Genomic DNA, 16067 nt, shown 5'->3' on the forward strand with positions numbered 1-16067 from the left:
CTGACCTCTCCTTTTGCCCGAATGGGCTGGCACCTCCAGAAGCGTCCGAGTACTAACGCCAGGGCTAATAGCAAAATGCACGAGCACGTCACCACAGCTGGGCTGCTAGCACCTCACAGAGAGGGGTCGGAGCAGTTCTGTGCCCTGTGCCCAGAAAAGGCTCCTGCCCACAAGCACCGGTCACAGAGCTTGCCTGCAAGCCCGTCCTTAAGGGGCGAAGAATGCAGCACTGCCAGGTTGCAACACAGGTACGTTGTAACTCAGTGCCTGAGCCGTTCTAACACAGGAGGGGGATAACGTCAGTCACCTCCACACAGCCAACAGAAGCAAGGAAGGCTTGTGTCAGCTCCTTCCCACCCGGATGGTACCACTGCGAGACCGGCAGGTGAACTGATGGGTTACACGTAACATTAACTCTGTGGCTCCTTAAGGCCCGGCAGCAAAAATGAAATATTTTTCCAAAATGCAGACAACCTCCCCCCCCGAGAGGATGCCATATTACTGGCCAAAAGGTGGCAAAGCAGTTCCAGCTGTTCCTTTTTTCCCCTGCAGAACTACTAATATCCCTAGCAATGCTCTGGGCACGAGTAGGTCAGGCCCAAGCCCTGTGTTTGCTGGTGTCTCCCCCAAACATTTGCATTGTCAGACTGAAACTTGATGCTGAAGCCAGTGCAAATGCTCTGCAAGAGCATGTGGTGCATGCCCAGGCCTTGGGTTTCCTCGCTGAGCATCAACTGCCTGGCTTGTAGTGCGAGACCACTCAAAGGTGGAAGAGATTACACACCAAAGTGGTGAAAGCTCCACGAACAAAATGGAGACTTCGATCCCCATTCGCAGATGACGAGTACACCGCTTTCAAGTTTGGTCATCAGAGTAAACACTGCTTTGTGTCACAGATACGGGGGTTGCTCCTCAAGTGCCAGCACCCGCAGAGTGGATTAAATCCGTTCTCTTCGTTGCAGAAACTTCTCGCTGGGAAGCACAGGTCCTGAGCTCTCAGATCAGCAGGAAAACGTCCACATCGGTGTTCACCAGCAGTGAGTGACCTAGGGTAGGAGCTTGGCTGGCTTTGGCAGCGTGATACGGATGGAAGGAGGAGGCCTGGCAGCCTGGGAGGCACACAAAGCTTCAACCAGGCGAGCCCCATACAAACTAGCACCCAGCTGCCTTCGCTTCACTCCTTCCATTTGCCTGAAATCAGCACGGCAGGCAGCTGGCTCCCTGGGGCAACACGCAACGTTTTAAGGGGCTTCTCTTTCACAAGGAACACGGCTTTTTGCGCGTGAACCCCCGAGCCCGTCCCACGAGCGCCGAGCCCTGCTTGCAGCAGCCTCGCAGCTCCTCCGAGGCAGCCCCGAAAAAAAGAGGGCGGGGGGATCCTCTGGTAGGGGAGGGGGGAGCACGCCCCGCTCCCATTGGCCGGCTGCTCACCCTGCTCCCATTGTGACGCAGCGCCCCGCGCTCCCATTGGCTAAGACGCGGGGGAAAGGGGCGCGGCGCCGGGGTCGGGGGAGAGCGGGGGCGCCGGGGCCGCTGATCGGTAGGTGCGGGCCGGGCCCGGGCTGTGGGGCTCGGGGGGCCTTGGGGGTCTGCGGGGGGGGATGCGGGGGCTCCGTGAGCTCAGGGGGGTGTCCGCGGGGAGAAGCGGGCGGCTTCTGGTGTTTTGGCCCCTCTCCGTTAAAGGTAGCGGTGTTGCAGCTGTGGTTGCTGCGTTAATAGGGCATGCTTTGGTGGGTCTTGCCGGTTTTCTCCTTTTTAGGGGGGTTAAAGTACAACTTCGAGCCTTTTTTTTTTTTTTTTTTTTTTTTGAGCCGTAGAAGGGGTTTTTGGGAGAAAAGCATGCCAGAAAAAGAAAAACAATAATAATAATAAAAATCCTGCAGGCCCAAAAAGCAGTATTAGTGTATGTGATCCCAAAACTGCAAAAAGAACTTCCCGGGAGCGTGTGTGATCCCAAGCACAAAGAAGTGCCCGGAGCGTGTGTGATCCCAACCAAAAAAGAAGTGCCCAGCTGAGCAGGACCCCGCCGTGGGGACGGAAGCTCTGGCCGCGTCACCGCTTTTGTTGCAGCCCGTGGGCCGAGCGATGGCGGTGGGACGCAGCGGGTTGGGGCAGAGCCCTTGTTTTCCACCGAGTTTTGCGGCAACTTTTTGGCAGGCAGCTTCCTCTCGACAATGGGAAAAAGTCGAGGGATCGCTTTCCTGAGAGATCCCTTTACTCCTTCTGGACTTGCCCCCACTGAGGTGAATGCAAAGCTTTTTGTTTTCATTCATTGTTTTATCTGAGAAACGCTCACGGGTACTGTTTCTGTGCTGATGAGACATCTGAGGGCTCCGCTGTGGCGAGGATTTCTGGCTGCTTTCCTGGGGTTTTAAGGGCAGTGGAAAGTCTCCACTGTGCCTAAAGCCGTGGCTATACGTCACTTTGTAGCTGTGTCGAGGTTCTCTTTGTCTGTCCTGGCCAAGAGCTGGGGCTCGATCTTGGTGCGTCCTGGCCGCCGGCAACATGAACTGCGGTGTTACTGGTATTGGAAAATGGTGAGAAACCCGACTGTGCAGGTGCTCTTGGGAGTTGCAACTTAGTGCATTAGTTGTAGGAGGAGGAGTGTTTGAAAACTTACAGAAACTTCATTTTCAATCTGTTTTTAAATACGGTTTATTGTCCAGCTGCCCTGAGTGTGTGGGCTGGAGGTATCTGTTATTATTGGGCTGGCTGACATGAGACTTAAGCCACTAAATCTGATGGCAATAGCAATGTACAGCATCTCTTTAAAAGTAAAGAGGAGTGCCAAGGTTGGTTGTTAATTAATGCACATGAAATTTAAAACTTTAAGGTATGCTTTGATACCTTGCTAAGCTTTTCTTTCTCCTCTGGTTTTTCTAATTTTTAATTCACTGGTTGTAAAGGCATTTGTGTCCTAACCTGTGGGTTTCTTGAGCCCTGCTGGCTGGTAGGATTTGGATGGAATTGAAAATCTGGATGGTTTTTGAATGTACAGAAAGAGAGCGGCTTCCTGCTTGTGTGCTGGCTGCAGGGGATGTGAGTACATCTTCCTGTGGTAACTTCAAGCCCCCAGGAGGGCTTAATTGAAAGGATTATGTTCACGTGAACAGCGTGATGTACTATAAATACATAGTAATGACGAGAGAGAACTGCATGGAGAAGGGAAGAGCATTTCTTAAGGCATGAAGTCAGGGACTGAGCCTAGATCCCAAACTGTTGGGTTTGTGTTAGCTTCTCGGAGATCCGGCCATAAATGCCTGCCTGCTGCTTAATGACGGCACAGGGAAGGCACTGCGAGCATGTGAAACACGCCGGCAAGGAGAGGAGCGAGCTGCTGGGACGTCCGCTCACGTCCTGATGGCTGGTGATGTCCCCTGCTCGGTCGCCTGCTTTGTGTCGGGAAGGAGAGCACCAAAAAGGGTGAGTGCGAGGCGGGACGGGGGGCGGGCAGGCTGTTACATCCTGAAAGGGATACTGGGCACAGTAGGCCATTTGGGTTAGAAGAGAAGGAATCCAACTGTGTCACTTCTCCCTAGTGCAAAGACCCTGGCTTTCAAAGCCAGGCACACAAATATATCTCAGAGGATTTCCTGGGCATTTAAGTCACCTCTAAGTTGGACTTGACCTTTTGGCATTCGATTCGCTAAGACTTCTGTGCGTGACTTGTTCAAACAAGATGTGGAAATTAGTTCTGAAAGCAGAGTGGCTGGCTGGAAACCAGTGAGGGCTGACAAATCATAGCGTGCTGCCTCTTGGGATCCAGAAGACCTTCATCATCCAAACGGTACAGAAGACTTGAAGGAATTGCACGTGCTGTGCTTGTCCAACAGAAAACAGAGGTGGATTTGTGAACTTGTGAATGTTCTGGGATGCTGTTGCTGTTAGCATCACAAATTTACCTGCTGATAAGCAAGGTAGATAAGCACTTGTATCGTTTTATGATACACTGTTGTATAATATGTAAAAGGAGTAGGTTTATTAATTAACTTCCTTGCAATTACCATGCTGTTTTATTTGGATATACAACTTTTTTTTGGGGGGGAAAGGAGCACAAAATGATCAATTTTAGGATAAAATGATAATGCATAGGGCTGTACGCGATAGTGATCTGAGTGACCATGACAAATAAGCAAGTGGATCCAGGTGATGGCTAGAGGAACAGCCCGGGGTGGAGGCTTGGGAGAGTCCGGGTGTTATCTGCCCGCCACCGCAGCTGCTGCCACGCTGAATATAGCTGCCCAGCACTTGCACGGCGATCATGTTCCCTGAGGCCATCAGCATTCAGGAAGGAGGGAGATAACACGGGAGCAGCTACAGTGCCTGCCGTGGGTCACGTCAGGGACCTGGTCTCCCCTGGAGCCCCGGCACGTCGTCTCGCTGCCCTCATGCTATAGAAGCACGTTGGCTCTGCCCGTGGGAGCACCTTGCTTGTCGGGGAGGCAGGTCATAAAACCAGCTTAAAACAAAGGCACTGATGGAGGGTGTGAGTATTGCCTTGCTCTCTGCTTCCGAGTATTGTTTGAATCGCTGGCTTTAAGGTATCTGCCCTCTCTGTTCAGTGCCAAGGAGAGAGCGCTGGTCCTGAGCCCTCGGGCCAGGGACCAGCTTCTCTTCACCCCCTGCTGCAAACCCACCTGCAGCCCGTTCCTGCCAGCTGCTCGGCCTGAGCACACCTCATGGGGGTGATTTTTGTAGCCTGTGCTGTGAAAGAGCCGTGCGGGCAGACAGGGGGCAAGGGATGCTGAAACAAGCAGGGGAGGGGACAGGTGGGCACAGGGCTCGGGAAAAGCCACACAACCCCCTGCCATTCCCAGCAGCACAGCTGCCAGCCCCATCTTCTTCAGCCTGCTCTGAAATCACACTCAGAGCATGCAGAACTCACCCTGGCGGTCACAGGGTCGGGCAGCTGCACGGGGCCTCGTGCTGTGCAGAGCACTGTCACCAGGGCTGTGCTTGCCTTGCCTTATTTTAAGTGGCAGAAAGCTCCAAAACGCTTCTTCCTTGCCGTCCCTGTATGGACCCTGGAGGCCAAGGTCCCAGGGAATAAGTGAATAAGAATAATTTTTGAAGTTGAATTTGCTCTTGGCGCTCCCTTGGCTGGCCTCTCTTTGCTCTGTCGCTGGCCCAGCTGCAGCTGGGTGAGCACCAGCCAAACCAGTCGGCGTTTTCCTCGTGCTCGGCGCTGGTGTTGCTGGAAGATGCCTCGGTGCTCACGAAGCTCTGAGGAGCCCGAGCAGCTTTGCCAGACGCGTGCCTGCGACCGAGCAGCGTGAAGCCGGCACATGGGGAGTTTGGCAGCGCCGCTTTCGCTGCCCGGCTGCCTCTGCAGAGAGCCCACCAGGTGTCATTTGTTCCTTGGAGTACCTCTGACTCCTGCTGGCCTGGCAAACGCAAGCAGAGGTGCTCAGCACTGGCCCACGTTTGCAAAACAAGATTCCCCGTGTGCTATTTCCAGTTGCTTAGATTTAGCTGAGTGTGAGGAGCCCGTGTGTCTTTGGAAGCCAGGAGCGCGGCTTTGCTGACAGAGATCACCCTGCGGCCTGACCTGCTGCCTGTTCCCGTGACTTCTGCTCTCCCCGGAGGGGGGAGTATTTGTTGCCTGAAGTTACGATCTTCTTGAATCTGCCCAGACCCAGCGAACCTAATTAGTAAGCGCTTTAAAACCTGCCACATGCTTGTTAGCTTAAATTGGCTCTGTCCTCTGCGAGCCTTTGTTGGGAGTTTCCACCTGAGGGGGATTAGAGAGCTCGTAGGCTCCCCGTCTGGGGACCTGTGCAGCAGTGTGCTAGCTGACAAGACGGATCGTTCATCTGTTACCACCTTATTGGCTTAGTGAGCGTTAAAGGACACCAGCCAAAGCACACCCTTCCTTCCCTCTGCGCAGTGAGGGTCAGCACTTTGCCCCATTGCTGGTTGGTTTTTTTTTTTTTGGTGATGTTTGCTCTGAGCTACGCTTTGTCAGAGCTTGGAGGTGAGCAGAGGCCCTGCGGGTCGTAACCTCGGAGGGGCTGCAGGTGGGGTTTGATGCTGCCAAGTGCCTCACCCTGCCTGGGGGGGAGCCCTGCCCTCTTTACAGGGTGCTGGGAGGGGGGCAATCTGAGCCGTCGAGGTCTGAAACGCAGAGCTGCTTCTGCATCACGAGGGTGTGCAAACAGCACAAGTTTTAGTCACGGTGGTGGGCTGTATGCTGTAACGAGCTCATTTTTCACACTTTTTTAACTTGGCTTTCTGCTGATTGTTTCCTAACAGTGCTCGGTGTGCGTTATTAAAACCCAACTCTTCTGCCCTGTTGCAGCTCCTCACCGGAGGCCTAGCAAGGGCAGTGAGAGGGTGCTGGTGGAGCATCCCTGTGTGAGGAGAGCCTGCGGAGCCTGAATCCATCCCCGGCAGGAGCTGGGTGCCCATCCTACCTCCCTCGCACCCACTCAGGACTTTGCCCAAGCACCGGGAACACCCACTAAAGCAAACAAACCCAATACAAGGGCAGCTCCGCGTGCCCCAACCATGGGGTCCTCGAGAGGCTGCGACGCGTTGCCTCGGGTCGCTTGGCCTGCAGAGGCAGCAGTAGGCGCTCTCCTTGGCTTCCCAAGCAGTCGCTGTGCAGATGGAAATTAGGAGTGGTCTGAAAGCCAGTCACCTGAGATGGCTTTTGTCAGACCTGTCTGAGCTGACAGGCGTGTGGCCAGGCACAGGCGTGCTCTGGCGTGTATGTGTGTGAATCAGAGGCCGAAACCAGAGGGAAAGGAGCCCCACCGACCTTCAGCGTCCTGGAACAGAAATCCAGGCCGCTGCGGATGCTCCGAATGAGGGGACGAGCCAGCAGGCTGGTGATTGTAGCTTCTGTGCTCAACGAGCCCTAGAGAAGAGGGAGAAATTGACTGCATTTTACCAATGTCTCATTCAAATCTAGGGCTTAAAGGCAGGCATGAGGTGGCACAGGTTGCGTTGGCATCCAAAATGCTTTGGCTGGGAGGAGGTGAGACTGAGCTATCACCATTGTTGTTGCTGGCTTTTGGTTTTAAACCTGCTTCCAGCTTTTCCACAGCTGCTGCTTCATTCCCCACGCATCAAGGTGAGAAGGAAGCAGTGTTTCAGGTGTCTTTAGTACAGAAATCCAGCCCTCAAAAGCTGCCGGAATGGGACTGAGAGGATCGTGTTGTTTTTAAATACTTTTTTTCCCCCCTCCTGATGTGTTTGTTCAACTGGGGGCTTACTTCATGAAGCTGAGAGTTCAATGAGTGCATATTTACAGGGCTGCGGGGCTCAGGCTTGAGGAGAAATAAATGTCTGATGGCTCTGCAGTGAGATGCAGTGGGCTCAGCTCTACAGCCTGCTTGCAGATGTGTCATCAGCTGAGCAAGTGTTTCCACTAATTACCTTCACAAGAAGTTGATTTCATGAACACTTGTGAGTTGGGGTAGAAGTTGCACAGCGAAGTGCCAAGATTTGGGTTTTATGGCCTCCTACCTCCCCCTCTAACTTTTTTGACATAGTTCTGACTGGCTTCCATTTCAAGTTTTTTTTATATTTATCTTTTAAAAAACTCAGCTTTCCACCTCGGCACCCTTCAGGGCTCAGCCACGTTAATACACGCGTTAGGTTCTAATTAAGGATGTCTCATCTGGGCCCAGTTGGTGAGATCGGCTGTTCGTTCAGGACAGAGCTGCGCCGTGCCAGCGAGGTGTAAAGCACAGGTTTGTTCCCGGCGGTAAAAGCTTTAATTAGTTTGTGCCTGCGCGCCTTGTCGCGGAAACCAGGAAACGCTGGTCGGACTGGAAGGCCAGTTTGCTCTTCCCTGTGTTCGCCTGATGTACCAAGATGTGATTTTTCATGATTTTGGGGGCTTGCTCCAGAACATGCTCATGATCTTTGCTATTAAATGTATCCAGCTTCTTCGCTTTGCGTGGAGATGAGGGGAGGTGACGAGGTGCTGCCGTGTGTTGTGTGTTTCAGAGAGCCCAGGCTGCAGCACGCTCAGGAGTTCCGTGCCGATGGCCTTGGATGTGGGAAAATCCCTCTCTGAAACCTCGCTGAGCCAGAAGGCCAAGTGCTATGGAAGGTGGGACTACACGGACATACCGACAGGCTGCCCAGAGCTGGCTGACAGCATGCACTGGCTCTTAGAGGCAGAGGAAGCCAAACCCTCCCTGGCTTTGGAGAGCCTGGCAAGGAGTGGACACGGTTGCTTGGTTGCTGACCTCACCCAGAGAGGCTCGAGCTACTGCAAAGAAGCACCTTCAGCCCCCACGTCCGGATTTCCTGGGGTCCCTTCTGCACCCGTGGCCAGAGCTGCTCGTGGCGGTGATTCCCACCCTCACCTCAGCCACCGTTTCTTCTCCTCAGAAGAGCAGCAGGTAAGAGGGCTGAACTGCCTGCTGCTGTGCCAGGCCCGGGCAGGGTGGGGATCTCTTTGTCTGGGCCCTGTGAAAGAGGGAAGGAGCCTTCATTTCAAGTGGAAGGAGAGGCCCAGAGGTGAAGGGCCTTGCCTGACATCAAACAAAATCCTTCTGTGGCACGGAAGGGAGGTACGCATCCCCTGACACCACGTTCGCTGCCCTGCCAGCTGCTGCGTGCTTGAAACCATGCTGAGATAAGGCAGAAACACCCTCACCCCGAGCAGGAAGGAGAAGCCCTTTGGTTTTAAGCAGCTAAAAACGTCAGCGCTTAAAAATGCGAGCTGGGGGTGTTGGCAGCAGGCAGCTGCTGGGGGCTTCCCTTCTCCCGCGGCGGGGAAGGGACCGGGCGCCGATACCCAAGCCGTTGCCTTAGTTCCTGCGTTGCCACCGTGGAGCTGGAAGCTGCTCAAGATGGAGCTCCTTAAGTAACAGTGCCTGTGGCTGCCAAATGACTCACGCAGCCTTCCAAGTCCTCGAGATGCCTTTCCCTAAAAACAACTCCCGTGCAGGCTCGGAGGAGCCGCGTGCAGTCCCACGGAAGGAGCAGGGTTGGCGTTCGAGTCTCCTCTTCGGGCAGATCCTGGGCTGGGCTTTTATCTCTGTAGCCTGGCTGCATGAAGGGGCTTTTTGTCCGGGCACAGAAAGCGAGTATTATTCACCGTTCCCTAAGTGTCAGAAATGTTTCTCCCGGTTCTTTCTACTGGGATTTCCCGGTGGTGTAGGAGGCATGTAACACAGCAGAGGTTGTAAACCAAGCAAGTGTGTGAATTACCTTCCTTTTATGCCTCTCTCTCTCTTTTCTCCCCTTCCTGGGTCCCTCATCCACGGATGTCCCAGCAGACGAAAACGATGGGCTGCTCGGAGCCCGCGTCCAGCGCTCCCAACGCGCAGAGCTCTGCAGAGGAGAGCAGCATTGCGGACGTCTCTCACGACATCTCTACCAGCCAGTGCAGCCAAAGACCCCCGTCCCCCTTCTCCTCCACCCTGGAGTCCTTGCCTCAGCCGACCCCCCTCAGCCCCTCGCGGAGCCGCTCCAGATCGAGCTTCTCCACGCTCTCTTTAGAAGAGAACAGCGCCTCCGAGCAGCAGGAGGTGAAGCAATCCCCGGGCTTGCCAGCTGGTTTGGGCATGCCTCCTGCAGCCACCACCGCCACCTGGGACCTGCGGCACCGGCCGGGCGTGACGGAAGGGAAGGCACCGCGGGCACGCAATCCCCTCGGTCCCCTGCTGGGTGAGCGTGTACCTGTGGGGCGTGTGAGGAAGATGTCCTCCTACCAGGCTGATTACTGGGCGTGCGCCATTCCGGACTCCTTACCCCCTTCCCCAGACCGTCAGTCTCCCCACTGGAACCCCCACAAGGAGTATGAGGACTTGCTGGATTACGCCTACCCACTCAGGCCGAGGTACAAGCTGGGAAAAGCGCCAGAGCCTTTCTTCCACGATTCAGGAATAGATTTGGACAGCTTTTCCCTTTCTCCCGAGGGCACTCTGACATCCACCAGCGTCTACGGTCAAGGGTGGCAGGCTCAGGGAAGCAGAGAAAATCCGCATCGGGGGTTTGGGGCCTCTGCGAGGAGGTACTCGACCCCGGTGTCTGGAAAACCAGGCTGTGTGAGGGCTATCTCGTACTGTGAACCTTCTGCTGCTGCAAAGAGTGCTTCCTCTAACGGCACAGCGGGTCCTTCCAGAGGTTTTCCGAAGGATTTAAGGACAGAGTTAGCGGGGCTGAGTTCATTCCATCGCCCTGATGTGGATGGGAGCAGCTGGTGCCATTTGAAAGGGAGCCCCTCTTCAAATCACAAAGGACAGGCAAAAAGCACTAGCAGGTTTTTACCTACAACGCAAGTGCTCCCTCTGAGGAAAGAGTGGGACGGTGATGAAGAATTTCTTTCCCTGCCTCCTCGGCTCAGGGAGCTGGAAAGGTTGTCACAGATCTTGTCCGATCTTTCCTTAACTAAAAGGACATCCAGGCAAGGCTACCAAACCCCTCCACCTTACAGCGACAGCCAGTCCGAGCGCTCTCCTTTCAGAGCAGCAGGCAGCAGAGACCAAAGAGAGCGCACTGAAGGTTTTCTTGGGCTGTGTCATCCCTACAGCTCCCAAAAGCCCAGCTGGGAAAGCACTGGATCGTGGAGCCGGGTCAATAGGGATCCTCTGAGCGGGCTTCACCTACCTGCAGGCACCAGGAGCATGTTGGACGGGACGTGCCCCGGTGAGCTGGGTGTCAAGGGGCGTCCTAAAGAGAAGGGCCAGCAGGGCGAGTCCCTTGCCCAGTGCATTAAGGTAAGCCAAGACCAGAAACTGAAGCATATTCTGGGAAGATCTCATGTGCAGTGTGCCTATATTTAGGTCCTGGCCTCCCAGTGCCTTCTGCATGATGTTTGGTCCCTGGCAGCTGGTAGTAATTTATGCAGGGCGGCTCGCTGGAGCAGATAATTTCTTCTGATGGAGCAACAACCTCTCTGGCAACAAAGGGTTTTGCAGCCTCACAGCATTTCTGGTGTCTGGGCTATCCCTGCTGAAGGTCTGAGTCCACCTAAAGGTAGCCACAGCTTTTTGGGAGGGCTTGAATTTCAGGGCGCAGCCACGCTGCAGAGCAGAGGCGTGTGCCTGCCCTGGACCTTCCCCTGTAACGCTCCGTAGCGGCGGGTGCAGCAGCACAAACAAATTCCTTCCGTTTTAGTGCCTTACTTTCCAGGCTCGCCTCTCCCGGGGCTCAGCATCGTGGGGCTGGGCTTGACGGAAACGTGGTGATTTGTCTTCCCAGGCCCTTCCTTCCTGCAGCAAAGCTGCAACAAGCAAGAGCCGGGGGCAGGCTGGGCCTGGCCAGCACGAAACCCGTTTGCTACCTGCTCCATCGCTCCAGGGTTTTTGATGTGGTGTGGCCATCCCTGCAGCTCAGCCCCGGCTCGCCTTCCCCAGACAGGGCCTTGCCTGGGGATACAATAAGGCCAGGCAGGGTTTGTCTGGGAAGCTCCCAGGTGTATCTGGTTATCGTGCCACAGAGCCAGGGAGAAGCAGCTCGGCTTTCTAACAAAGCCCAGCTCCTGAGGAGCAGAAGCAGGGCTGGAGGCTGTTCTCAGCAGGAGCAGAGGCCCCAGGGTTTTACACAGCATCTTACAAAAACAATCCCTTACCGAGATGCTTTAAAAATAAATGAAAGCACGTAATTGAACGAGACAAACCCCTGGGGAGAAGAAACTGCAAATGAACTCGGTGGGTCTGGTTTGCCACGAGGAGGAGGGCGTTTCTTTGGCAGGGAGGTGGTGGAGGCAAAGCCCCTCCTTCAGCCTGGGTGCCGCCGGCTTTTGACACCTCTCCGTAGCAGCCATTTCATGGCGACGCTTACTTCTTTCCACACAGTATTTTGGGTATGCTTAGGGGCTTAATTTGCTTCGTGCCTGTTTTCTTCTCTTCTTTTCTGTTGACCTGAGCCTAGGGATGTTTGTGTGCAGGGAGGGATGGCAGACGCCACTGGCTCTGCAGAAGGGGAGCAGCAGGGAGCAGGTGCTCTCCGAAAGGCTGCTCAGTCGTGTATCCCTGCTGCTGCCTTTTCTTTGTTAGAGAAACAGATAAGTAACACCTTTTGCTGTGATCTGTTAAGTAGATGTTTTGCTGCCAGCTGGAAGAGCTCATTTGCTGGCTGTACGACGTAGCAGACCTCACGGACAGCTGGGTACCGCCGACGCCGGATGCTGCGAGCGTGAAGGCAGCGCTGTGCCGTTACCTGGTAGGTCTCACCCTCGGCTTCTCTTCCTCCCCCCGCAGTGCTGCGGGCAGGAATGCTTCGCATCGGCCTCGACTGGGCCTGTGCAGCAGCAGCGAGGCAGGGATGTGTCTCTGCCTAGGGTAGACAAGTACCTGAAGCTGGTGTCCGGCACTGGGAGCTCAGGCTGGGTGCCCCACACCTTCTCGAGGCTTCCTGAGCTGCAGCACGGAGTGAGGCACCACCCATCCAGGCAGGTGCTGCAGGGTGCAGCGGGTGTGCAGAGCCAAATCTGGGACCTGCCTGGGGAAAAGCACTCCCCAGGCAGCACGTGGCTGTGCAGCGCAGGCCGGGCACCGCAGGCGGCTCTCTTCCAGGTGTGTGCTGCCCCCAAACACTTGTAAGCAGCGCTCCTCTCCTCCTAGGAGTTCAGGAAGGACGTGGCTGACCACCAGAGCCTGACGGAGAGCGTGCTGCAGCGGGGAGAAGCTCTCCTCGAGTGCATGGCGTCGAACTCGCCAGGTGAGAGGGGGCTTTGGGTGGGGAATGGGGGAATGGGCACTTCCACCTGGCTGCTCGCGGGCACATCTGGCAGTGCTGGCATTGGCACCTGCCCCCCAAATACACCTCTGTTGCAGCCTGGAGGTGCTGCTGCTGCCCTGTGCCTTGACCTTGCTTCACGCCACCCCATCCATCACGGGTGCTTGATGCTCCCGTGGGTGATGGATGTTTCTGCCTCCTGTGGGTGCCGCCCTAGGCTTTATCTTAACCACTGCCTGGCCAGCTCCTGCCGGGCCCTGGGTCGCTGTCAGCCTGCAGCTGGGAGAAAATTCTCTCATCCAGCACAGGAGAAAGTGACTTTTATGCCCTGCTTTCACTGGGTGAGTCCCAGAGCTGGTAGCAGCAATTTGGGGCCCCCCAGTATTTCTAAAGGAAAGGCGGCACAGACTGCCCAGGGTGGTAGGGACATTGCAGAGGTGAAGGGAGCCCACGAACGGTGTGTGGCCACACGCAGCTCCCTGTGGGTTTTTGGGTCCCCAAAACCTGTGTCTGCAGTCACTACAGGGCTTTTAGTGGTCTGGGTTTGCATCCAGATGGATTTTTTTATTTTTTTTTTACATGGTCCTAAAGGAGGTTTCCCACGTCTGAGCATAGCTTTGGGAGCCCCTGTTTTTGTAATCAGCCTTAAGCTGGAGCCTCCCAGGTCACTTCCCGCTGCCCCGGAACATTGCATCACGGTTTGGAAGGGGCAGACAGTCAGCTAAGTGACGTCTGACAGGCTGCTGCCTTCAAAGGCCTGTCTGGGGCAAGCGGAACCCTTTTCTTTGTTCTCTCAGCCTGAATTGTCATGGTAATACCACCTCTTCCATCCTTTCTGTTTTCCAGCTTTAAAAGAAACGCTGGGCTTGATCGCGAAGCAGTCAGAAGAGCTGGAGAGCCACGCGGAGCGCTTGTACAAGTCGGTTCTGGCTGCTGTGGATCCCGTGCAGGGGCAGGACAGGGAGCAGGGTGACAGCATGCGGCAGGCAGCAGCTCAGTGGGTAAGCAGGGAGCGAACCGGCCCTTCCCTGGAGGCGGGAGAGAGGGAAGTGTAGGAAGAGAAGCACTTAAATTAGCACGCTCTGTAAATCAGGCTTTTTTCTTTTAATCTGATGTTTGCAAGGCCTGGAAGGAGAGAAAACTGAGGGTGATGTCGAAATGGATGCCCTTGGTATTCAAATGTGCCAGGGACAGAGCAGTGCGTTGGTGAACCCCCTGCTGAGACACGAGTGCGATGATGAGAGCGCTGCCGTGTCAGAGGGATGCACTGAGCAGGCAGGCACTAAACGCAGGGTGCAGGGGATGGGATTTCAGCAGCACAGGCACAGGCAGCTGCTTTACCGAAATCACTGAGCAGCAGGGAAGACTGAGATGGCTCTTTTCCGTTTCCTCACAGAATAATTGCATTCCTCATTTAATGGTGGGAAAGGGAATCAAGGCAATCCAGGTGTAAAATACTAGAAAACTTGTTGGCTGATTCCTCGAGCATCTCCCTTAAATTAAAATGGCAGAGAGAAGAGCGTTGCAGGAGGGAATGACAGGAGTGTGAAAGTAAGGGGTGAGGGGACGTTCGTATTGAGTGGTGATTGAGGGCAATGTCACACCAGAGTAGATCCGGTCAGATTTCCCTAAGCCATTGGAGCTGTAACTGGGAATTGCTATAAAACTGTGTCCTCGTGAAATGACTGCTCGTGCTAGCAAGGAGCCCGGTGCAGAGCCACAGGAAGGCTCGTGCAGCTCCTGCACACCCAGAGGCAGGAATTCAGGAGCTGGAAGATAACCTCCCTCCTCCCCCGGAACCCAGATAGCTCAAGAATTTAAATTTCTCCCTGGCCCACTTTAAAATTTCAACTTGCAAAGGGAAAGGTATTTCCGGAGCTTTAGAAGAGTAACAATGTATTACATAGCTTTTTTTTTTTTTTTAATTGACTGATGACTATTGCTGTAGCCTACACACTGCAGAGGATGGGTGGAGGTGACTGAGGAACAGTGTGGCTTCATTGGTTTTGTTTTGGGATTGCAGCCACTGCACAGGAACAAACTTTCTGCTTTGTTTCAGGTGCTGCCTCCATCAGACCTGGGCTTTGTTGGCTGCTCTCAGGACGGCTGAGCAGAACCCCAGCACACAACTAACCGCTACGTCCAACTCCTGCAGAGATGCCAAAACGCGTTGAATCATCGTGTCTGGAGCTAGCCAGCGCGGGCTGATCTCAACTTGTTTTTTACTGTGGCTTGAGACAGGCAAGCTGTGCAGTCACTTGGCTACTTGTATTTCTATTTAATATTGCTGACTAAGTTGGGGGGGGTGAGGAGGATTGTAGGGCTGGTTCTTTTCTCCTTTTTTTTAATGTAGCGTTCCCTCTTACTGAAGTGGCCTGTTCCATGCATTAGCAAAATGTCAGGCACACACTTTTTTAATCTGAGTAATCCATAGTGTGCAGTGCAACTCCTAAGTAAACCTGTGTGATTTTAATAGAAGTGTTCTCATTTTATGTTTATACCCTTCAAAAATAGCTGCTGGAAGCCAAGAGCTAGCAGCTCTTTCTGGTTCTTGGGAGCAAACAGAACTCTTGTAATTACCATCCACTGCGGCTGTGGCAGCGCCTATTTAATGTTGTTGTGTTAGGCAGAAATGCAAATGCACCCAGTGCTCTGGGTGGCTCCTGATAAAGTAACAAGCAGGTGCATACGCTCAGGTGAGTTGTGTGAACTGCTGCTGCCCATTGCAGTAGTTCTGCAAGCACAGTGCTGGTTTCCCTGGGTGAAGAGGATGGAGCCATTCCCTTACAGCTCACACTGCGATCGGTGCTAACGAAGCCATCGGACGGGGCTCCCAACCCCTTTCTGCAATAAAAAGGGCATGCCTGAATTAACAAGGTAAGTGGCCAAAAAAAAAGGTTACAGCCAATTACGGACGGTTGATATGTGGTTTTAATTAACCTTTAAACTAAATGGTTAGCATTGTGTTCTCCTGCAGAATACATCATTTCCTCCCATTCTTATGAACAGAGCAGCTGTTTGTGCACCATGCAAGTAGAAGGTGAAAAGCGCAGTGAAATTATTTAGAGCTCTTAACTGTTTTTGTTTAAGGGCTTGGGGGGGCGGTTTTGTTCTTTGATACCCTCCCATGCCCCCCCCCCTTAGCTTCAAGGGCAGGTTTTTAAATCACGAGGTTGCAGGTGCCCAGTCCCAGCTCTGCGTGTACCACGGCAGTGCTGCAGTGAGCCTGCTCTCGCTCTGGCCTCAGCACCACAGGCTCCCCTCTCTTGCCACTCCCGGAGTCTTACTGCAGCAGGATCAGCCAGGAATGACCCAGCCAATATCACCCCAGCTTTGATGAAAGGAAATGCTACTGCTGCCTGTTTGTCTCCAGGTGCCAGCTGTAGGCCTGGCCCCTGCTGCTGAAGCGATTTAGTAAGTCA

The 16067-nt window shown here is 54.2% G+C and overlaps 1 protein-coding gene across 1 annotated transcript; it reads left to right on the top strand.

Moving 5' to 3' along the window:
- The first annotated feature begins 837 nt into the window (after positions 1 to 837).
- On the top strand, positions 838 to 15120 carry CEP68 (centrosomal protein 68). The gene is made up of 10 exons (XM_035320580.1): positions 838 to 844; positions 963 to 1037; positions 1265 to 1540; positions 7957 to 8357; positions 9237 to 9519; positions 9586 to 10682; positions 12007 to 12129; positions 12531 to 12627; positions 13492 to 13646; positions 14705 to 15120. Exons 1-10 carry the CDS (start codon positions 838 to 840, stop codon positions 14753 to 14755), a joined length of 2565 nt encoding a protein of 854 aa, XP_035176471.1. The 3' UTR covers positions 14756 to 15120.
- Positions 15121 to 16067: the final 947 nt, after the last annotated feature.

This window comes from Oxyura jamaicensis, chromosome 3 (assembly GCF_011077185.1).
Source record: "Oxyura jamaicensis isolate SHBP4307 breed ruddy duck chromosome 3, BPBGC_Ojam_1.0, whole genome shotgun sequence".
NCBI classification, from domain to species: domain Eukaryota; kingdom Metazoa; phylum Chordata; class Aves; order Anseriformes; family Anatidae; genus Oxyura; species Oxyura jamaicensis.

Excerpts from the sequence above, each read along its gene's own strand:
- CEP68 (XM_035320580.1), top strand. Across the intron at positions 1,038-1,264 it reads CACATCGGTGTTCACCAGCA|GAACACGGCTTTTTGCGCGT; the intron begins GTGAGTGACCTA and ends CTCTTTCACAAG. Across the intron at positions 10,683-12,006 it reads CCCTTGCCCAGTGCATTAAG|ATGTTTTGCTGCCAGCTGGA; the intron begins GTAAGCCAAGAC and ends TCTGTTAAGTAG.